The sequence below is a fragment of the Xenopus laevis genome, chromosome 6S (assembly GCF_017654675.1).
Source record: "Xenopus laevis strain J_2021 chromosome 6S, Xenopus_laevis_v10.1, whole genome shotgun sequence".
Classification (NCBI taxonomy): domain Eukaryota; kingdom Metazoa; phylum Chordata; class Amphibia; order Anura; family Pipidae; genus Xenopus; species Xenopus laevis.
The window spans coordinates 128,256,109-128,276,817 of record NC_054382.1 but is presented as its reverse complement, the minus strand read 5'-3'; the positions used below and the strand labels follow the sequence as shown (position 1 = coordinate 128,276,817).

General features: G+C 40.3%; 1 protein-coding gene across 5 annotated transcripts in view; it reads left to right on the top strand.

Moving 5' to 3' along the window:
* Positions 1-20,709, top strand: part of asap1.S (ArfGAP with SH3 domain, ankyrin repeat and PH domain 1 S homeolog) — a 167,342-nt gene that overhangs the window by 86,598 nt on the left and 60,035 nt on the right. For all 5 annotated transcript variants that reach the window (XM_041568022.1, XM_041568019.1, XM_041568021.1 and 2 more), the window contains 4 exons: positions 12,519-12,664; positions 17,476-17,550; positions 17,640-17,689; positions 18,067-18,196. In XM_041568022.1, the coding sequence (XP_041423956.1) occupies positions 12,519-12,664; positions 17,476-17,550; positions 17,640-17,689; positions 18,067-18,196 (401 nt within the window). The remainder of the gene's footprint in view (positions 1-12,518; positions 12,665-17,475; positions 17,551-17,639; positions 17,690-18,066; positions 18,197-20,709) is intronic.

Sequence of the window (20,709 nt, the reverse complement as noted above, 5' to 3'; positions counted from 1 at the left end):
TCTGGCTGTTCTGTATTGCAGCTCACAGAATCCTTAAATGTGGTTGTAGTTAACTGCTGGAGGTATGCAGGTCTAAAATACCTTTTTTATATATTAACAAGTGCTTTAAAATATAAAATATATCTGCCACACTCCCTTCCCAGAGACTTTTATCCCACTGTTACTATAGGCACCATCTCTCCCTACTGTACCTGCTATCCCACAGTCACACTCCCTTCCCAGAGACTATTATCCACTGTTACTATAGACACCACCTCTCCCTACTATACCTGCTATCCCACAGTCACACTCCCTTCCCAGAGACTATTATCCACTGTTACTATAGGCACCATCTCTCCCTACTATACCTGCTATCCCACAGTCACACTCCCTTCCCAGAGACTATTATCCACTGTTACTATAGACACCATCTCTCCCTACTATACCTGCTATCCCACAGTCACACTCCCTTCCCAGAGACTATTATCCACTGTTACTATAGACACCATCTCTCCCTACTGTACCTGCTATCCCACAGTCACACTCCCTTCCCAGAGACTATTATCTACTGTTACTATAGGCACCATCTCTCCCTACTATACCTGCTATCCCACAGTCACACTCCCTTCCCAGAGACTATTATCCCACTGTTACTATAGACACCATCTCTCCCTACTATACCTGCTATCCCACAGTCACACTCCCTTCCCAGAGACTATTATCCACTGTTACTATAGACACCATCTCTCCCTACTATACCTGCTATCCCACAGTCACACTCCCTTCCCAGAGACTATTATCCACTGTTACTATAGGCACCATCTCTCCCTACTATACCTGCTATCCCACAGTCACACTCCCTTCCCAGAGACTATTATCCACTGTTACTATAGACACCATCTCTCCCTACTATACCTGCTATCCCACAGTCACACTCCCTTCCCAGAGACTATTATCCACTGTTACTATAGACACCATCTCTCCCTACTATACCTGCTATCCCACAGTCAAAAACCTTTCCCAGAGGCTATAACAACATTTATGGGTTGCCAGTTCCCACTGCTTGTGCCTACACAAGGAAACTCTGCCTTCTATGTACAGTAGTAGAGTGTTCTTTGAGCACAGTAAGATATAGCCTCATTTTGTATTGTCTCTTTAAGGATTATTTCCTTGCCAACCTAACTTCTCTATAGTGTTCATTTTATACAGTTCTTTTTGATTTAGTCTTTGGCATTTCATGTCACTTGACTTTCTGAATTATAGTCACAAAACAATATACTAATAGTATGAAAGGGATGTTTGTACAGTGTATTTTACATATAAAACAGTTCATAAATAAATAATATGGTCATTATTTCAGCTTGGCTTGATTTTTGTCCACATTTATCATCCGTAAAGCTATTGTTACCTTTGTTTCTTTTGGACTTTCTCACGGCAGCCAAATGCCAATGGAATAATGACTTTCACATGGATTACAGTGTGTTGGGAAGATTTGAGGAGAACTCTGTGGGTTGGGGTTATTTTAATGGCCAATTCTTCTTTTGTGAATGCATCCTTAAAAATATTGTTGCTGTTGGCAAAGTAATGTGGGGCTACTGGAGAGTCTCATTTCTACTGCAGGAATGTGGATACAGGTATAGGATTCGTTATCCGGAAACCCATTATCCAGGACGCTCCAAATAGGGAATGGACGTCTCCCATAGACTCCATTATAATCAAATAATCCGGATGTTAAAAAATAATTTCCTTTATCTCCGTAATAATAAAACCGTGCCTTGCATAATATAATTAATCCTTATTGGAAGCAAAACCAGCCTATTGGGTTTATTTAATGTTTACATGATTTTTTAGTAAACTTAAAGGGATTCTGTCATAATTTTTATGATGTTGTTTTTATTTATAAATGACAGTGTTTACACTGCAAATAATTCACTCTACAATATAAAATTTCATTCCTGAACCACAAAAAGTGTATTTTTTTTAGTTATAATATTGGTGTGTAGGTGCATCTCAGGTCATTTTGCCTGGTCATGTGCTTTCAGAAAGAGCCAGCACTTTAGGATGGAACTGCTTTCTGGCAGGCTGTTGTTTCTCCTACTCATTGTAACTGAATGTGTCTCAGTGGGACCTGGATTTTACTATTGAGTGTTGTTCTTAGATCTACCAGGCAGCTGTTATCTTGTGTTAGGGAGCTGTTATCTGGTTACCTTCCCATTGTTCTCTTGTTAGGCTGCTGGGGGGAAAGGGAGGGGTGATACTCCAACTTGCAGTAGAGCAGTAAAGTGACTGAAGTTTATCAGAGCACAAGTTGCATGAATGGGGGCAGCCGGGAAACTGACAATATGTCAGTTTTCATGTCAGATTTCAAAAATAAATATAAAAAAATCTGTTTCCTCTTTTGAGAAATGGATTTCAGTGCAGAATTCTGCTGAAGCAGCACTATTAACTGATGCTTTTTTAATTTTTTCCCCCATGACAGTATCCCTTTATGACGATCCAAATTATGGAATGATCCATAATCCGGAAAACCCCAGGTCCCAAGCACTCTGCATAACAGGGTCCCATACCTGTACTAGAATATCTTGTCTTACACTTGCCATATTTCACTGTGCCATAAAATATACCCTATTTGCAGTGTATCTAGCTTGAAGCAGGCATGGATACCCAAGATGGAACCCGATATTCCTTTTCTAAATGTGCAGATGATAAATCAAGCTCTATAAATTCTTTAAAATATAATCCGCTTGATTACTTGTCAAGGAAGGTAAATTATTTCCCCAATTTTGACTTCCTCTTCTGCCAAAATGTTGTCTCCCTGTTCTAACGTATATCTGTTATGGCGCGAGCCTTTGAAAGAAATGACTTGTCACAAGTCCTTGAGGCTAATGGATATAAAAAGGGCCACTTGGCTGAATTTGGAAAGCACAAAACTATTGATCTGTAAAGCATTGCTGGCTGTTTAGAAGCAATATCGTTTAACCTTGAGGAAGCAGATGCCGGTACAACTGCGGGTGCATGGAGCATAACCATTTCATTTGTTGATTTTGATTTATTTGGAATTATTTGATAAATGGTGGAACTGGCACAGTGAGAAATTGGTTCAGGTCCAATTCAGAGAAGCTGCTAAAGACGGGAAGATTATCCAGCATGCTTAGGTAACATAGTAAGTTAGGTTGAAAAAAGACACACGTCCATCAAGTTCAGCCTTTTAACTCTAGTTAAAACTGCCAGTTGATCCAGAGGAAGGCGAAAAACCCATTTGAAGCCTCTCGATTTTGCCTCAGTGGGGAAACAATCCCTTCCTGACTCCAAAATTGGACTAGTCCCTGGATCAATTTATGCTATGAGCTATCTTCCATAACCCTGTATTCCCTCCCTTGCTAAAAAGCCATCCAGCCCCTTCTTAAAGGATAAGTAAACCTTTAAAATAAGTGAATGTAAAATTGAGGAGGGGGATTTAGTTAAGGAAGTTGTCAGGAGAAAGAAAGATGCTGCTCTGATGTTGCTTTTTTCCAAGTGATCTTTTCCCATGAAACATTATTTAACACCTATTTAATCTTTTGCTCTCAACTGGACTGTTTCCCTCTCAACTAAAACATGCTCTTGTCACCCCCATTCTGAAAAAAACCCTCTCTTGATCCGTCCAATCTTGACAACCTCCGACCTATCTCTCTGCTACCTTTCATCTCTAAACTACTTGAGCGCCTAGTCTACAACCGACTGACCTCATTTTATACAGGCCATGGAACTCCGAGGTAACTTCTAATATCCTCATATTTTGCAACTGGGGGTACTTTATTTATTATAATACACAAATTTTAATGAGTCATGTGACTGAAATGACATCAGAACTCACCATTTATAACTGATGACATCAGAACTCACCGTTTATAAGGATATAATTTAAATATAAGATATTCATGGCTTTTGTGTATTATATAGTGAATAAAGTACCCCCTCTTGTAAAATATAAGGATATTATTAGTTACCGAGGAGTTTCATGACCATATAAAAACACGAGGCCGAAGGCCGAGTGTTTTTATACAGGTCATGGAACTCCGAGGTAACTTCTAATATCCTCATATTTTACAACTGGGGGTACTTTATTTATTATAATACACAAAATTTAGTGAGTCATGTGACAGAAATGACATCACTACTCACTGTTTATAACTGATGACATCACTACTCACCGTTTATAAGGATATAATTTACAGGATATTCATGGCTTTTGTGTATTATAAAATAATAATAAACATTGGCCTGCTGAAATCTCTAAAACAGTTTAGGGTACACGGAGGAGCCATCAATGTGAACTACTGTCAAGTCTGGTGTTCAAGGGATCCACTTGTTTGACGACCTTGAGTGGCCCATTAAATGTATGACCAGCTGTGTATTGGAATTTGCTGGCTATTGTCATACCAATGTTTTATCTAATGACACAAACATAAAGAAGTGCTGCATGCTTTATACAATGAACATCGTCCCTTGCTTTCAACTGGTGCAATGACTTGCTAAGCACAGCTGTCCCATCCAATGTGGAGCTTGTTGAGTTATGGAACGGAGTTGCAAAAAAAAAAATCAGGTTTAAGTTTATTGAGTGGAACACTGAAACGTATATATTAGGACATATCTAGTTTGGGATAGAATATGTCAGGCGTTCCCATACTTTTCTAATAAAAGCATTGTTAGCATTCTGTTCCATGGAAAATATTATTCTGATCACCAGCTAAAGATCTGTCGGTAGATCCTGATCTACCTTTTGGGCACCCCTGGAATAAGCATTGATGCTTCCTGAGGATATACCTTGTAGAATTTCTAGGGTGCAGGTACCAGAGGCAGTCCAACATGCTAACAGTCCAACTTTCACACAAACCAGTGCAATAAGCAGAATTTAAAGGGTATGTAAAGGCAAAAAAAAATAAAATCCCATTTTTACTTTCTTTAATGAAAAAGAAGCCTATCTCCAATATACTTTAATTAAAAATAATGTGTACCGTTTTTATAAGAAACCTGACTGTATGCAGTGAAATTCTCCCTTCATTTACTGCTGTGGAAAGTAATTGTCATACGGTCCCTAACTGCTCTGCAGGGAAACAATCATACTTATGTACAGCAGGGGGAGCCCCCGCCTTACTTCCCAGCCATGCAGAACTCAAGCAGCTTTGTTTTTTTTCGGATACTGTGTAGAGATTTGTATTGGATTTTATTTTTGCCTTTACATCCCCTTTACTGTTTCCAACTCCAGCTGCAGGGACAAAGATCATGGAGCCAGATTTAAACAGAAAAACTGGGATTCTATTTGGAGGATTATTTTGCTGCAGTCACTGGTTCTGCAGAGTTGGAGAAAGTTTGTATAAAATAATACAAAAACTATAAAATCCACATTAGATTACATGACAACACAGGACCCAGTGCAGTCTGCATATTCTGATTATTAATTAATCTTGCTGAATCAACTTCTGGCAGATATTATTTGACTTGTGCTGTTTTGATAATTTATGACGATCCATAAGCAGCCCAGACCACACTGAGCATGTGCACAGTCTTGGTCTTGCAAAGATGTATAACAAAGTTACAAGATGGTGACTCCCTGTGGCCAATTTTGAAAGCATAAATCATTTGTTTGATTAGGCTTCTGGTGCAGTAAGTTCATGTTTTTGTTTAGTATATAAAATACAGCATTTCTAGCCTGATTCTATTTTATACTTTACTTCCCCTTTAATAATCATCCCTTTAGCATCAGCTTATATTACAGGGGAAGCTCATTTTCTGCTGGATAATTAGTGACGAGCCCTAAGCTTAGCTTCTCAACAGCCAATCAGAACCCACTGAGCATGTGAGTGTCACAGACACTTTCCAAGATGGTGACCCCCTGTGACAAGTTTGAAGTCCTGGATCATTGCTGCTATTGACAAGCTGAAACTTTAGCCTCATGCAATAAGTTCATTATATAAAATATGCCATTTTTAGCCACATTCGTGTTTAGTTCTCCTTTAAGGGTTGATCAGTAGCCTGAGCATGTCATGTACCTGCTTTCGTTCCTGTATGGTGGCTGTGTAACCTGTAGATGACACACAACTTGCTCGCTCTGTACTCGGTGACAATGACAAGTGCCTCATTATTTCTATCAGTGTTTGGTTCATCTGTAATGAGAATATATCATGTTCCCAGAGGGGGAAGTATCTGAGTTTGCAGAACTATGTAGATCTCAAGCAGGGAAAGCCGGCTTTGATTTCTTCTGTCTGACAGGGACATTATACGTATTAGAAAAGACTTCTGAAAACAATAAAGATGCTGCACTGCATTTCTTTCTGACTAAGACAAGGACACTCCTGCGCCTGTGAGATGCCAGTAATGTTCCAATAAATCTTCCCAAGCTTTCTAACAGTTTCTCTGACATTTTGGTCATTATATCTGAGTTCATAGGCTTCCTTTTTTTAAATCATTTATATTTATATTAGGGATGCACCGAATCCAGGATTCGGTTCGGGATTCGGCCTTTTTCAGCAGCATTCGGATTGGCAGAATTCTTCTGCCCAGCCGAACCGAATCTGACTCCTAATTTACCTATGCAAATTAGGGGCGGGGAGGGAAATTGCATGACTTTTTGTAACAAAACAAGGAAATAAAAAAAAGTTTCCCCCTTCCCATCCCTAATTTGCATATGTAAATTAGGATTCGGTTCGGTATTCGGCCAAATCTTTCGTGAAGGATTTGTGGGTTTCGGCGGGATCCCTACTTTGTGTGTAGTACATAGATTTGCAAGTCAACGAATTACAGCTATGGGTCCTGTTATCCAGAATGCTTCGGAACTGGGATTTTCCGGATAATGGCAAATTAGGGGATTGAAAGGAAACAGTGGAAAAAATGTTTACTTCCTTGTTGTAAGGGATAACGTAGGGGGCGCTGTGGAGGCAGCAGGAGGAAAGCGAGTCTTTCAGGCAAGAGCTGGCTGAACCCACGGGACTCCGAAAAGGGAAGAAACAGGGTGACGAGGGCGATGAATCGGACTGGAACAGATTCAGGACAGATAGGCGAAGGTCAGGACAGGAACCGACTGGATCAGAACTGGATGGTGCGGGCGTAGATCAGATCAGGAGGCAGGAGCAGACTAGCGATCGGGAACAGGAAGACTGGATAGCGGAAAGAGACTGGAGGAAAAGGCAGGGCAAAATGCAGAGCGAGACGATGGAGGATATAGACAGGGTACAAGTCAGAACAGGAAGCAGGAACCAGAAAGGCAAGGTCAGGTCAAGGCAGAATAAGGTTAAGGCAAGATCAGGTTTGGAGTGAGGAGCAGAGCAAGATTCAGAATAGCAAGGAAAACTGGGCAGGGCAAGGTTAAGCAAGGAAAGATCAAGGTTGAAAGCCGGCCTGGAGCAGAACTGGAAGGGGAAGAAAAGACAGGACGTGGTTTAGAGCCAGGCAGGACAAGACAGGGAAGGGTTCAGACAAAGCAAGGCAGAATATCAAGGAGGCTAGAACAAGGAACCCTTAGCTAGGGACAATGCTGCACTGCTAGGATAGGGACCAATGCTCAGGCAAGGAGTGTTGTGAGGTCTGGCCTTAATTAGGGCAGAGTCAGCCCTGATTGGAAACCAATCAGGCTACTGCTGGGCTAGGGCTGCAAAGGCCAGGTAATATATAGTGAGAAACCCTACAGGCTGCTCACCTGGCCCAGTGGTTAAGACATTGAACCAGAAACCCAAAGGTCCCTGGTTCGAATCGCAGCAGTGCCTGAAACTTGTTTTGTGATGAAAAGTCACATGATTTCCCTTCCCACCCCTAATTTATATATGCAAATTCGGATGCAGTTTAGCCAGGCACAAGGATTCGGCCGAATCCCAGTCCTGCTGAAAAAGGCCGAATTCCAAACCAAATCCGAAATCTAATTTGTATAAGCATATGCAAATTAGGGGAGCAAAAGGAAATAGTGGAAAATGTTTTTACTTGACATCATTTCCCTTCCCGCCCTTAATTTACATATGCAAATTAGGATTCTGTTCGGACGGGCACAAGGATTCGGTCGCATCCCAATCCTGCTAAAAAAGGCCTAATCCCGAACTGAATCCTGGATTCGCCGCATCCCTAGTTAATAACATTACAACACTAACCTGCAAATTAGTAATTGAATGTTCCTGGAGTTCTGCAAGACTGGACGCAAATTAATGTGAAACTGTTACCCAGTGTAATAACAACCTTGCCCATTGTCTTTTAAATCTAAGCGCATAGATAATTAATGTGCAAAGCGATGGAAGATACATTCAAGGGGGCCTTCCCCCCCAGAGTGCTGCAGAAGGACAATGCAAAGTTGATTGCAATATCCATGCAGCTCTGTATTGTATAAATAGCTCTTCAACATTGTAATTATTCATCAGAATAAAAAATACAATCTCTCTCTCTCTGGCACATAGGCCTTGCACGGGTGCCAAGACATTTGTTAAATAATAGATTAAGGCCATATGCTGCGAGAACACATTTTTAACTTCACAACACGTATACGACAAGCAAATCAGTGTAATCACAAGATTGAATGTTTGGATTGAGGCCTTGGGAATGTAACTTGCGGCATTCAGATGATATTATTATAAATGTGAGCGTGTGCCTCGTTCAATTAATGAATGGGATCTATAGCTAGAGGTAATTTGCTTATTGCAGGGGCACTCTTAAGTTTTTCTCAAGTATTAATATAAATGGTTTCTTTCATTTGCTGAGCTTATTGGGAAGTGCTTTAATTATTCTGAATATAAAGGACCGGGCAGGGGTACACCCATTATGTTCCGGTAAATAAATCAGGCCACTGTGACAAGACTCCCCTATAATTTAAGTTTTTTGGGGGGTCGGCGGGTGGGGAAAGTGTGGGAGTGGACCAGGGTCGGACAGGACCGGCGGGACACCGAAAAAAAAACCCCAGTGGGCCCCACCTGCACAGACCCACTATTAGAGGTCCCCGGTTGTTGCTGCCAGCAAAAAAAAAAAAAAAAAGTAGGTGCGTGGGGGGTGCTGGAGGGGGGATTGCGGCGTGGTGGGGCCTGATTTGTCTTCAGTTCTTAGGCGGGGGGCCCAAAGAGGGGTTTGGGGGCCCTGAAGTAGCAGCCCCGGTGGGCCCCGAGCCCCCCAGTCCGACCCTGGGGTGGACCGAAACCTGGACCTGGGGTGGACCGAAACATGGTATGGCAAAATATATATTGCATCAATGGCATTCAAAACAAAATGTGTATTAGCCAGCTGATATTCATAAGCATTAAAGGGATACTGTCATGGAAGAAACTTTTTTCAAACCGCATCAGTTAATAGTGCTGCTACAGCAGAATTCTGCACTCAAATCCATTTCTCAAAAGAGCAAACAGATTTTTTTATATTTAATTTTTAAATTTGACATGGGCTAAACATATTGTCAGTTTCCCAGCTGCCCCCAGTCATGTGACTTGTTCTCTGATAAACTTCAGTCTGTACAGAGGAATATCTGCTGTACAGAGGAATATCTGCTGTACAGAGGAATATCACCCCCTCCCTTTCCCCCCAGCAGCCTAACAACAGAACAATGGGAAGATAACCAGATAGCAGCTCCCTAACACAAGATAACAGCTGCCTGGTAGATCTAAGAACAGCACTCAGTAGTAAAATCCAGGTCCCACTGAGACACAGTCAGTTACATTGAGTAGGAGAAACAACAGCCTGCCAGAAAGCAGTTCCATCCTAAAGTGCTGGCTCTTTCTGAAATCACATGACCAGACAAAATGAGCTGAGATGCACCTACACACCTATATTACAACTAAATACACTTGTTGGTTCAGGAATGACATTTTATATTGTAGAGTCAATTATTTGCAGTGTAAACAGAGTCATTTAGATATAAAAACAACATCATAAAAATCATCAGTCAGAATCACTTGAACAACATAAAGCTCATATTTATTCATTATATGCAGTGTCTCAGAAAAACTCTTCAGTTCTAGAATATGTTAAAGCATGCTCGGCTCTCTGCATCAGATGCACCATTAAAGGACCAGTAACAGCAAAACATTTTGTAAAAAATTTGTTAGTATGCTACGAAAAAAAGACACCAAACACATATTAAACTTCAAAGTTGCTAAGTCTTTATTAAGAAATAACTTACTGAAACTCCGCTTGCGCTCCTCTTCAGAAAAGGCGATCGGCAATCCATTGTTTGGCGCTCCATTTCTCCTCCCTGCCTTCCTTATAGGAGATAGGCAGGGAGGAGAAATCGGGCCCTGCATGATGGATTGTCGCCTTATCTGAAGAGGAGCGCAAGCGGAGTTTCGGTAAGTTATTTCTTAATAAAGATTTAGCGATTTTAACGTTTAATATGTGTTGGCGTCTTTTTTCGTAGCATACTAACGAATTATTTTTAGAACATTTTTGCTGTTACTGGTCCTTTTAAGTTACAACGAGATCAAGGGATGCATAACACGGCTGCCTTAAACCAGTTCCTTGCTGCTGTAATGTGGGGTTGCACTGAATCTAAGATTCGGCCTTTTTGAGACGGATTCAGATTTCAGAAGTGCCGAACTGAATCCTAAAAATCACATGACTTTTTGTCAAACGGACAAGCTAAAACATTTTAAATCCTTAATTGCCCTCATTTGCATATGCAGATTTGGTTCAGTATCCGGCCGAATCTTTCATAAAGTATTCAGGATTCTGCAAGTATTGTAGTACAGTGAGTGCTTGCTATAGCCTCCAATTGGAGCATGGTGAATTGGGGGTAAAACATAGCCAATTAGCATAAGAAGTTCTTTCTCCATTTATTACATCTGAAATAGAAATCATTTTCTCTTATTATATTATTAGTTGGGTTTAGTTTCTCATTCTTGCCTCTCAAATGAAATAGCATTTGCGCCTTAGTACATTTTCCTTCAATGCATATTCATGTTCTTACCGGTTTTTGAATTCTTTCCAGGTCAATAAATCTTTTCTTGTTGAGTTGCCAACGCTAGATTTTATAGCTAAGGTGCGCTCATAGCAAAGGTCTGTTTACCCACCCACCCATCAGAGCTTTACATTTCATGCCCCGTCATGCTTAAAGGGATTTTAAACCCACAAGTAACATTTTGTATAATCAAAGAACATGTCATTTCTAAGCAGCGGTTTGCAGTTTTTATTGGTTTTAAAGTTATTTATGAAATATTAAGAAACAGGCTGTTTTCTTTAAGGACAAGGAAAGCCCCATTCACTACAGGGAGCCAATATATTAGGCATCCCCTCAGAGAATTTAATCGTAACGTTTTTTTCCCCCAGTCTGGTGCTCCTTTCTTGAAAAGATAATGCAGTTGATAAGTAAGACCAACGCACACAATAAACTGTGGAGCACAAAGAATGTTTTCATATGCCCTCAGACCATGACATATTTCACATTTTCCCAAGTTGATGCAGCATGGATTGAGCATTTCAGAACAAGCAAGCTGTATAAGTCAGTACTAACCTACCCACGCAGTGGACAAATGTTGCACAAAAAATATTTGTCCCTCCAATTATTAAAAAAGTAGACTGAACAATAGTCAGATGCTGAAAGTATGTGTCTGCCAATGATAACTTTTTTGAACTGAGCTATGTATACATTTACAAAGTGGGTCCTGTTGCTGTGACTCCTCTACAGTGTACATCAGGGTAGAGTCCTGGACCCGCGACCCGCATACTTACCCGCTACCCAACCCGCAAGTACCTTATACGCAACCGGCTGACCATCAAGAAACAGGAAGTGCTGTCATTGCAAACCGGAAGTGACATCGTTAGAAGTAGCCATGATCAGAAAAAATTTAGTAAAACAGGAAGTGCTGCCATTGTAAACTGGAAGTGACATCATTAGAAGTAGGCATTATCAGAAAAAAGGAGTAAAACAGGAAGTGCTGTCATTGTAAACCGGAAGTGACATCATTGGCAGTAGGCGTGATCAGAAAAAAAGAAGTAAAACTCGCTATTGAGAAGACCCGCGACCCGACCCGCAAACCTGAAGAACCGCTGACCTGCGTCTATACCTGCTCCTGAAACTTCTACCTGCAACTCGCGGGTACCTGACCCGCTGCAGGACTCTACATCAGGGGATACAACACTTTAAGCCCATTTGCTTTTTCGGAGTTCCCTGTAACCAAATATCTTTCTTTTTATTTAATAAAGCTGCACTCTCACTATTCATCTTTTTACTACAGATATACCTTTAAAAATGTTGTGATTAGTCTTTGCAAGTGAAGCAATCTGTTCCCCATTTTCTATTTTTGCCTGCTTGAATACTGCTTTACAATAGAAGCATCTGTTTCTTGATATTGGATTCCCCATTCATGATTCCACAAAAGTTGGTGGAAATTTAGACATCACATGGTCTCACCGTTTCATCTGTTAACATCTTTACCCAGCCAGTGCCATCGCATCATGTGCAGGTCTATATTATGTCATTAAATAAACAGGCTAGCTGAAGTTTCTTGGTACAGGTAGTGGACCTATTAGCCAGAATGCTAAATCATTTGCCAACAAGGGCATTGCTTTAATATGAAATATATTTATGTTTTGATTTCAAGATCATGTTCAAAATGAAGAAAACTATGCACAAGCCTTAGATAAATTTGGAAGTAATTTTCTAAGTCGTGATAATGCAGATTTGGGCACCGCCTTTGTGAAATTTACCACTCTCACGAAAGAACTGTCAACTCTACTTAAAAACCTGGTAAGTGTCATGTAGCCAGTATCTATCATGTAGACCTCTGTTGTGGATTCTTATAACTTTATTGCTTATATTTTGTAACATATATATTTTGTCTGTGGTTGGCTATAATAAAATAGCAAACTAAGATAAAACAACTTAATTTTAGTGATAAGTGCAAATAATAACCCCAAAATACTAGAGAAGTCTCCTACTATATTTTAGTGTGATCTACTGATTACATAACAAATATAATAATAGCGCTGATTAATGAGAAACTGAAGGTATTATAACAAAATATTAATTTATGAAAAATAAAATAAAAAAAAATATCCCTTGTAGAAATTAACCATGTTTATTCACTTGCATTGAAAGTGTGACCCTATTTAAACACTATGACACATGATGCTCACATGATGTTCACGTAACCCTGAGGAAGTTTCCACTACACAGGTACGAAACACGTAGGTTATCATTACTGCACACCCACTGTTATTATGCTTTCGCACTGTATGATATAATAAAGCCGACTTGATATTACCCAGCGTCTTCCTTATGGATGGTCAGCGATACAAGCAAGCATCATTTCAACAGAAAACATAAGCTATGATGTCTTCAAAACCCTATATCCAATGCCAACTGCTAAACAAGCTGGCCAAATCCTATGGGCAGCCATCATGCTGTAGTCATTGGGTTCAAGGATTTCTTATTACGGTTGTTAAATGTGCAAGGGATATAAGGCACCCTGAGGTGCAAACACTGCTCATTCATGTTCCCATATCTTAAGATAGTAATGGCCTGCATGCACACAGTCAAACAAATCCAGCAATAGCTTCTTGAAGACCAGGATCAAGTCAAATGGCTTTCCTTAGCCTCCTGATTATCAGATGTTACACTAAACATTTATGAGAAGTTCTAGATCATAGATTTCTGGTTCCTTCATTCTTCAAAGTGCTGATTGCTTTTACTCTTAAAGGAGAAGGAAAGGTAAAAACTAAGTAAGCCTTCTTAGAAAGGTCTATATAAATACACCAGTAATGCTGCTCTGAGTCCTCAAAAGAAACACCACATTTCTTTCCTTCTATTTTGTACTCATGGGCTTCTGTATCAGACTTCCTGTTCTCAGCTTAAACCTCCAGGGCTAGGGCTTGAGCATGCTCAGTTTGCTCCTCTCCCACTTCCTGCTGTAATCTGAGCCCAGAGCTATGAGCAGGGAGAGACTCAGGCAGGAAGTGATGTCACACCAAGTTAAAGGAAAACTATACCCCCCAAACAATGTAGGTCTCAATAAAAAGATATTGCATAAATCAGCTCATATGTAAAACCCTGCTTCATGTAAATAAACCATTTTCATAATAATATACTTTTTTAGTAGTATGTGCCATTGGGTAATCAGAAATAGAAAATTGCCATTTTAAAAAATAAGATCGTACGATTCACGGTGCACACAAACACACCAACAAACCATACTTGTTAGGTCGCATGAGCCAATTAACAGACAGATTTCTGTCTTTTGCTTCAACACTTCTTCCTGTTACAGTTAGAGCTGCAGTATTTCTGGTCAGGTGATCTCTTCCTGTTACAGTTAGAGCTGCAGTATTTCTGGTCAGGTGATCTCTTCCTGTTACAGTTAGAGCTGCAGTATTTCTGGTCAGGTGATCTCTGAGGCAGCACATAGACCATCACTATAGGTGTTCAAGGCAAGAGATGTAAAAGGGCAATATTTACTTTAATATATATTCCAGTTTGGTAAGATTCTTTAATATGCCACTTAATATAATGTAAACTATCTGTTGCTTAAGTGTTCATTTGGGGGGTATAGTTTTCTTTTAATATGGCAGCTTTATCCTAAAGAAATAGAGACAGTGGGGGTCATTTATCAACATTGTGCAAATTTTCCTATGGGTAGTAACCCATGGCAACAAATCAAATTGCTGCATTCATTGTTCTACTTGCAGCTGTCTTTAAAAAGCGAATCACTGATTTTGGTACTTTGGTAGATTGGTTTTAGTTTTCATTATTTAATTTGAAATTAAAGTAAATTCTAGTTTAAGCACATCACCTAAGATTAGGGATGCACCGAATCCAGGATTCGGTTCGGGATTCGGCCAGGCTTCTGCCTTTTTCTTCAGCAGGATTCGGCCTAACCGAATCCGAATCCTAATTTACATATGCAAATTAGGGTCGGGAGGGAAATTGTGTGACTTTTTGTCACAAAACATGGAAGTAAAAAATGTTCCCCCTTCCCACCCCTAATTTGCATATGCAAATTTGGATTCAGTTGGGTATTCGGCTGAATCTTTCCCGAAGGATTCGGGGTTTGGCAGAATCCAAAATAGTGGATTTGGTGCATTCCTACCTCAGATAAATGAAGTCATAGTTCCAACTGAATCCCAAGGTTCAAAACTGGATCTTTAGGTTGTGTAGGATTTTCTGTTTGGCTAATTATTAGGTCTACTATTAAACGCTGTTCTGTGACCTTCATTTCTTTTTCTCTGTCTTGTTTTGATATTTTCTCTCTCCTTTGTTTAATATTCTTTTGTCTCTTGTCTTTTCTCTAGTTCTTGCTTTTTTCTCATTTTCCATTCAATTCTCTCTGCCCATTGTTGTCTTTCTCTATGCTACAGCTGCATTTCTTTTGCTTCTTAGAATTGTCATTATCTTCGTAAAATTGCACCATCATCCAATTAGTAATGTTCCCTTTCAACAAATGGCTTGCGAATCTGTAGGGAATCACCCTCTGCCTTTTCACTTCTAATATTAACAGTTAATTGTTTCTTGTTGCTTATTCCCAAGAAGTAGTTTGTGCACACAGAAAAGGAAAAAAGGAGGCACTAGTCCCTCTGCTATCCCTTGTGTGGCTAAAATATTAGTTTCATTAGCAGAGTGTAGCTAAATTTCTCTCCCCAGAGGGAGCAACAGATTATGGCTCCATAGTGATATTCCCATTCCTTTGTCATGTCATATTATGGTCAGATTATGGCCACATTATTTTTTCACCAGTTTTCCATATAACATCCAGTGCCACATTTTGTAGCCTGCCCAGAGTATGACCGGGCACATAAAGGGCAACATGGTCATCGAGAAGGCGTACTGAATCAGATGTCCAGTAGATATAATGTTTATTGGCACTGCATTTCCCATGGGAGGTGACTGCAGATTAGAACGGGTGCAAGAGGGTAACCGTTTTGGTGTCAATGTGCCCATATTGCAGCCCATATTTCCTAGGCCTATGGGGTATATTTCTAAAGCAGTGTAATTGGCTTTATATCACACCAAACACACCACCGTGCAATGCATAAAACCATGCCCAGATGGGGAAAAGAGAGGGTTGTCTTGGAACAGGCTAGGACAGTACCAACCAGACAGCGCAGTACAGAATCAGGAGCCAGAAGTGTAGTCAGTATGAACAGGCAGGATCAGTACCAACCAGACAGTGCAGCACAGAATCAGGAGCCAGGATCAGGAGCGTAGTCAGGATAAACAGGCTGGATCAGTACCAGTCAGACAATGCAGTACAGAATCAGGAGCCAGGAGTGTAGTTAGGATCAACAGGCTGGATCAGTACCAACCAGACATTGCAGTACAGAATCAGGAGTGTAGTCAGTATAAACAGGCTGGATCAGTACCAGTCAGACAATGCAGTACAGATTCAAGAGCCAGGAGCATAGTCAGGATAAACAGGCCGGATCAGTACCAGTCAGACAGTGCAGTACAGGATCAGGAGCCAGGAGTGAAGTCAGGATAAACAGGCTGGATCAGTATCAGTCAGACATTTCAGTACAGAATCAGGAGCGTAGTTAGGATAAACAGGCCGGATCAGTATCAGTCAGACAGTACAGGATCAGGAGCCAGGAGCATAGTCAGAATAAACTGACTGGTACTGATCCGGCCTGACAGTGCAGTACAGGATCAGGAGCCAGGAGTGTAGTCAGGATAAACAAGCTGGATCAGTATCAGTCAGACAGTACAGTCAGGATCCAGAAGAGTGGTCAAACGGGCAAGGGTTGGTTCAGGCAGCGATACAGCAGTAGGTCAAAAACAGGCAAAGGTCAGGAACAGAAAATCAGGCAAAAATCACACACAGGAACGATTGGGAAATAATGCTAAGTTGGCCAATGGGTTGGTGCAGTGTAGGGAGTTTATAGGCCGCTTATTGGCTTACACTGATCACCTGTGGCCAGATTGACAACAGGTGAAACATATGAAGTTGTGGAACTACAACAATACAAATAGTACTACATTACAAAATCCTTGGTTTTTTTCCCTTTTTTCCATTATACCATTTCTCCATTTCTCCCTGAGCTTTTCTAGCGCTGACCCTTATAAGCTTTGGAACAGGTGAAACAAGCCAAGCCTACTTGCAATTACATGGAAAGCAATAGGATTGAACCAGGGCCTTAGTTGTCTGCTCACATAGCACAGCAGAGAAACACCAGGTCCTTGGTTCAACTCCAGGCAGGTTGTTACAAATATGTCTCGTTGACATTGAATGGTTTACAGCAGGTCTGGGGCAGTGTTAAATAATTAATAAAAATAAATTGCATTGTGGTTTAGCTGTTTACAATGGATAATTGTCCAGACTCAGAACGCACGATGTTAATTCATGCATACGGATAAAAATGATGTTTTGCGTATGTGACCTATATTTTACACCATTTTCCGCTATAAAACAACCTCAGTCCTGTTACATATTGTTCAATAAAGGCAATTCAACTAGACATGAGGAACACCTCAGATGAAGTATGTGTTCAGTGGAGATGAGAGGCTCTTGTTAGTAGAACTGCATTATGATTAATATACTGAATATACTAAAAGTATTTTTCTCCAACCAGTTACAGGGATTAAGCCACAATGTTATCTTCACCTTGGATTCTCTCTTGAAAGGTGACTTAAAGGGAGTAAAAGGGGTAAGTGGCCACACAAACAATGTATTTTCTATACTTTTTAAAATTATTTTGCAGTGCCGTTAATTATTACCTTATTTTACCTCTGTCAGGACCTCAAGAAGCCATTTGACAGAGCTTGGAAGGATTATGAAACCAAATTGTAAGTATGTTTGCCCTCCTCCCATTTTATGGAAACAATTAAGGACTCAACCTAATTCCCCTTGGAGAATAGCTGTATACTCACTACAGCATTGCATATTGTCTGGAGACACAGGTTTCCCAGAGAGTCAGATCTGCAACGTATTTGCCATCTGTTTAGTTACTGAAGACGGGAATAAATCATAAAGATGCTCCTGCTTGGTGCAGATTTCATTTAAAGCAGCAGCGTACAGACGTGATCTTTCCAGTCAAAGGACTAGTATGGCTAAAAATGTACTCTTATGAAATAAAATACCTGTTATTTTTATCTTGTATGTTTAAAAATCTGGGGAAGGAAAGAGACAATCTTGTAAACTGAGAGCATCTTCTTCAATTTAGCACGAAAATCGAAAAGGAGAAAAGGGAACATGCCAAACAACATGGGATGATCCGCACAGAGATTACCGGGGCCGAGATTGCAGAAGAGATGGAGAAGGAGAGGCGACTGTTTCAGCTGCAGATGTGTGAGGTACAAAGCATTGGGGAACTATGGTGCAAATGAAAATGTAATATAAGCTTCATTATACTGAAATAAGAAAGTTTCTAAATACAATCCATTAGTATTCTGCATCGTTTCTGAAATAATCAAGTTTATTTTACATTGTTAGTTACATAGTTAAATCGGGTTGAAAAAAGACAAAGTCTATCAAGTCCAACCCCTCCAAAGGAAAACCCAGCATCCATAAACACACCCCTCCCTGATTTCACATAAATTATATATACCCAAATCTATACTAACTATAGAGCTTAGTATCACAATAGCCTTTGATATTATGTCTGTCCAAGAAATCATCCAAGTCCCTCTTATAGTCATTAACTGAATCAGCATCACAACATCACCCGGCAGTGCATTCCACAACCTCACTGTCCTGACTGTGATGAACCCCCTACTCTGTTCCTTTAAATGAAAGTTCTTTTCTTCTAGTCTGAAGGGGAGGCCTCTGGTACGTGATTCTCTTTATGGGTAAAAAGGTCCCCTGCTATTTGTCTATAATGTCCTCTAATGTACTTGTAAAGTGTAATCATGTCCCCTCGCAAGCGCCTTTTTTCCAGAGAAAACAACCCCAACCTTGACAGTCCAATCTTCACTATTCCTCTCTCAGCATCTGTTTCTCTTTATTCTCTCTTCATTGGGTGTCAGATAATCAGTGACAGTTAGATCCAATATATCTTATATGGGGGCTCCTTTTATCTAGAAGATGTATTAGAGCTAGGGTATGTATTCCGGCTGGTGGGGGCGGGTCCAAAAAGGGGGTGTGGTGTGATGTCAAAGGGGGCGGGGCTGTGTCACAAAGGGGCGGGCCACGGCGCGGCCAGGACAAGAACCGAAGGACAAGGTAAGTTTACAGGGGATTGGGGGTGGGCCGAGGGGGTCTTTTTAAGGGTATTACAAATTTACCAGCAGCTACATTGCCGGTAAATTTGTAATACCGGCCCCGGCCTTGGCAGGTGTTTTCCCGGCTAGGCCGGTAAAATACTGGCCGGGTGGCAACCCTAATTAGAGCTCACTCTGTTAAAATCACCAGACATCTTGTCTCTCTATATGCAGGATTTGTGCAAAAGGCAGCTATTTTGTTAGATTTTGGGTGTCAGATATTCATTGACATTTAGATCCAATATATTTTATGGGGGGGGGCTTCCTTTCCTACCACATGAATCAGAGCTCACTCAAATAACTGTTTCCAGTACAAACAAAATCTAACAAAATAAACTGCTGGTCAGTTTCCCACCAGTCTGACCACCAAGTAGTCAAGGAAGTTGTCAGGAGAAAGAAAGAGGCTGCTCTGATGTTCTTCTGCTTAGGAAAAAAAATAGAAACCATTCTCAAATCTTTCCTAAGCAGAAGAACATCAGAGCAGCCTCTTTCTTTGCAAAAGTTCTTAGAATAGCTCCCTCATCAATTTTACATTCACTTATTTTAAAGGTTTACTTATCCTTTAAGTAAAGTGTTATAGGCACAATTAATACGCTGCTTTATAAGGGCCACATCTATCTAAAACACACTGCCAACTCCTATTTTTGAGAAATAAAGGGGAAAGGAAAGAGAAGTGACTGCCCCAGGTCCACCCATTTCTGCATTTTAGTGGCTTTGTGGTTATTCTTACTAATGGGAATTCTATTTTTCACTTAAAGGAAAACTATACCCCCAAAATGAATACTTAAGCAACAGATAGTTTATATCAAATTGAATGACATATTAAAGAATCTTACCAAACTGGAATATATATTTACATAAATATTGCCCTTTTACATCTCTTGCCTTGAACCACCATTTCGTGACTCTATCTGTGCTGCCTCAGAGATCACCTGACCAGAAATACTACAACACTAACTGTAACAGGAAGAAGTGAGGAAGCAAAAGGCAGAACTCTGTCTGTTTATTGGCTCATGTGACCTTACATGTGGTTTGTATGTGTGCACAGTGAATCTTACGATCTCAGGGGGCGGCCCTTATTTTTTAAAATGGCAATTTTCTATTTATGATTACCCAATGGCACATACTACAAAAAAAGTATATTATTATGATAATGGTTCATTTTCCATGAAGCAGGGTTTTACACATGAGCTATTTTACTCAGTATCTTTTAATAGAGACCTACATTGTTTGGGGGGTATAGTTTTCCTTTAAGGGTCATCTTTCTCTTAAAATATCAAAATGTCATATGAATTTGTACAAAAAAAAGTAAAAATCACTACTTGTTATTTAAATCCTCTCCCAGCATTCACAGTGAGCTTCGAGACTTATTACTGTGTCCCTATATCTATACCAGACCCAATCATGACCCAAATCCATATAAGAATGTGTGTGTCTGACTTGCCTGTTCCTATTGTTTTCCCAAAACAGAAGCCCTGGATCTTTTCTCCTATTAACATAATAACCAGGGGGGATGATTATTCAATTAGCTGTTCAGCTCAGAAAGGAAGATTCCTAACGCTAAAGCACAGCTTGAATACCCAGCGTGCAACGTGTAATTATCAACA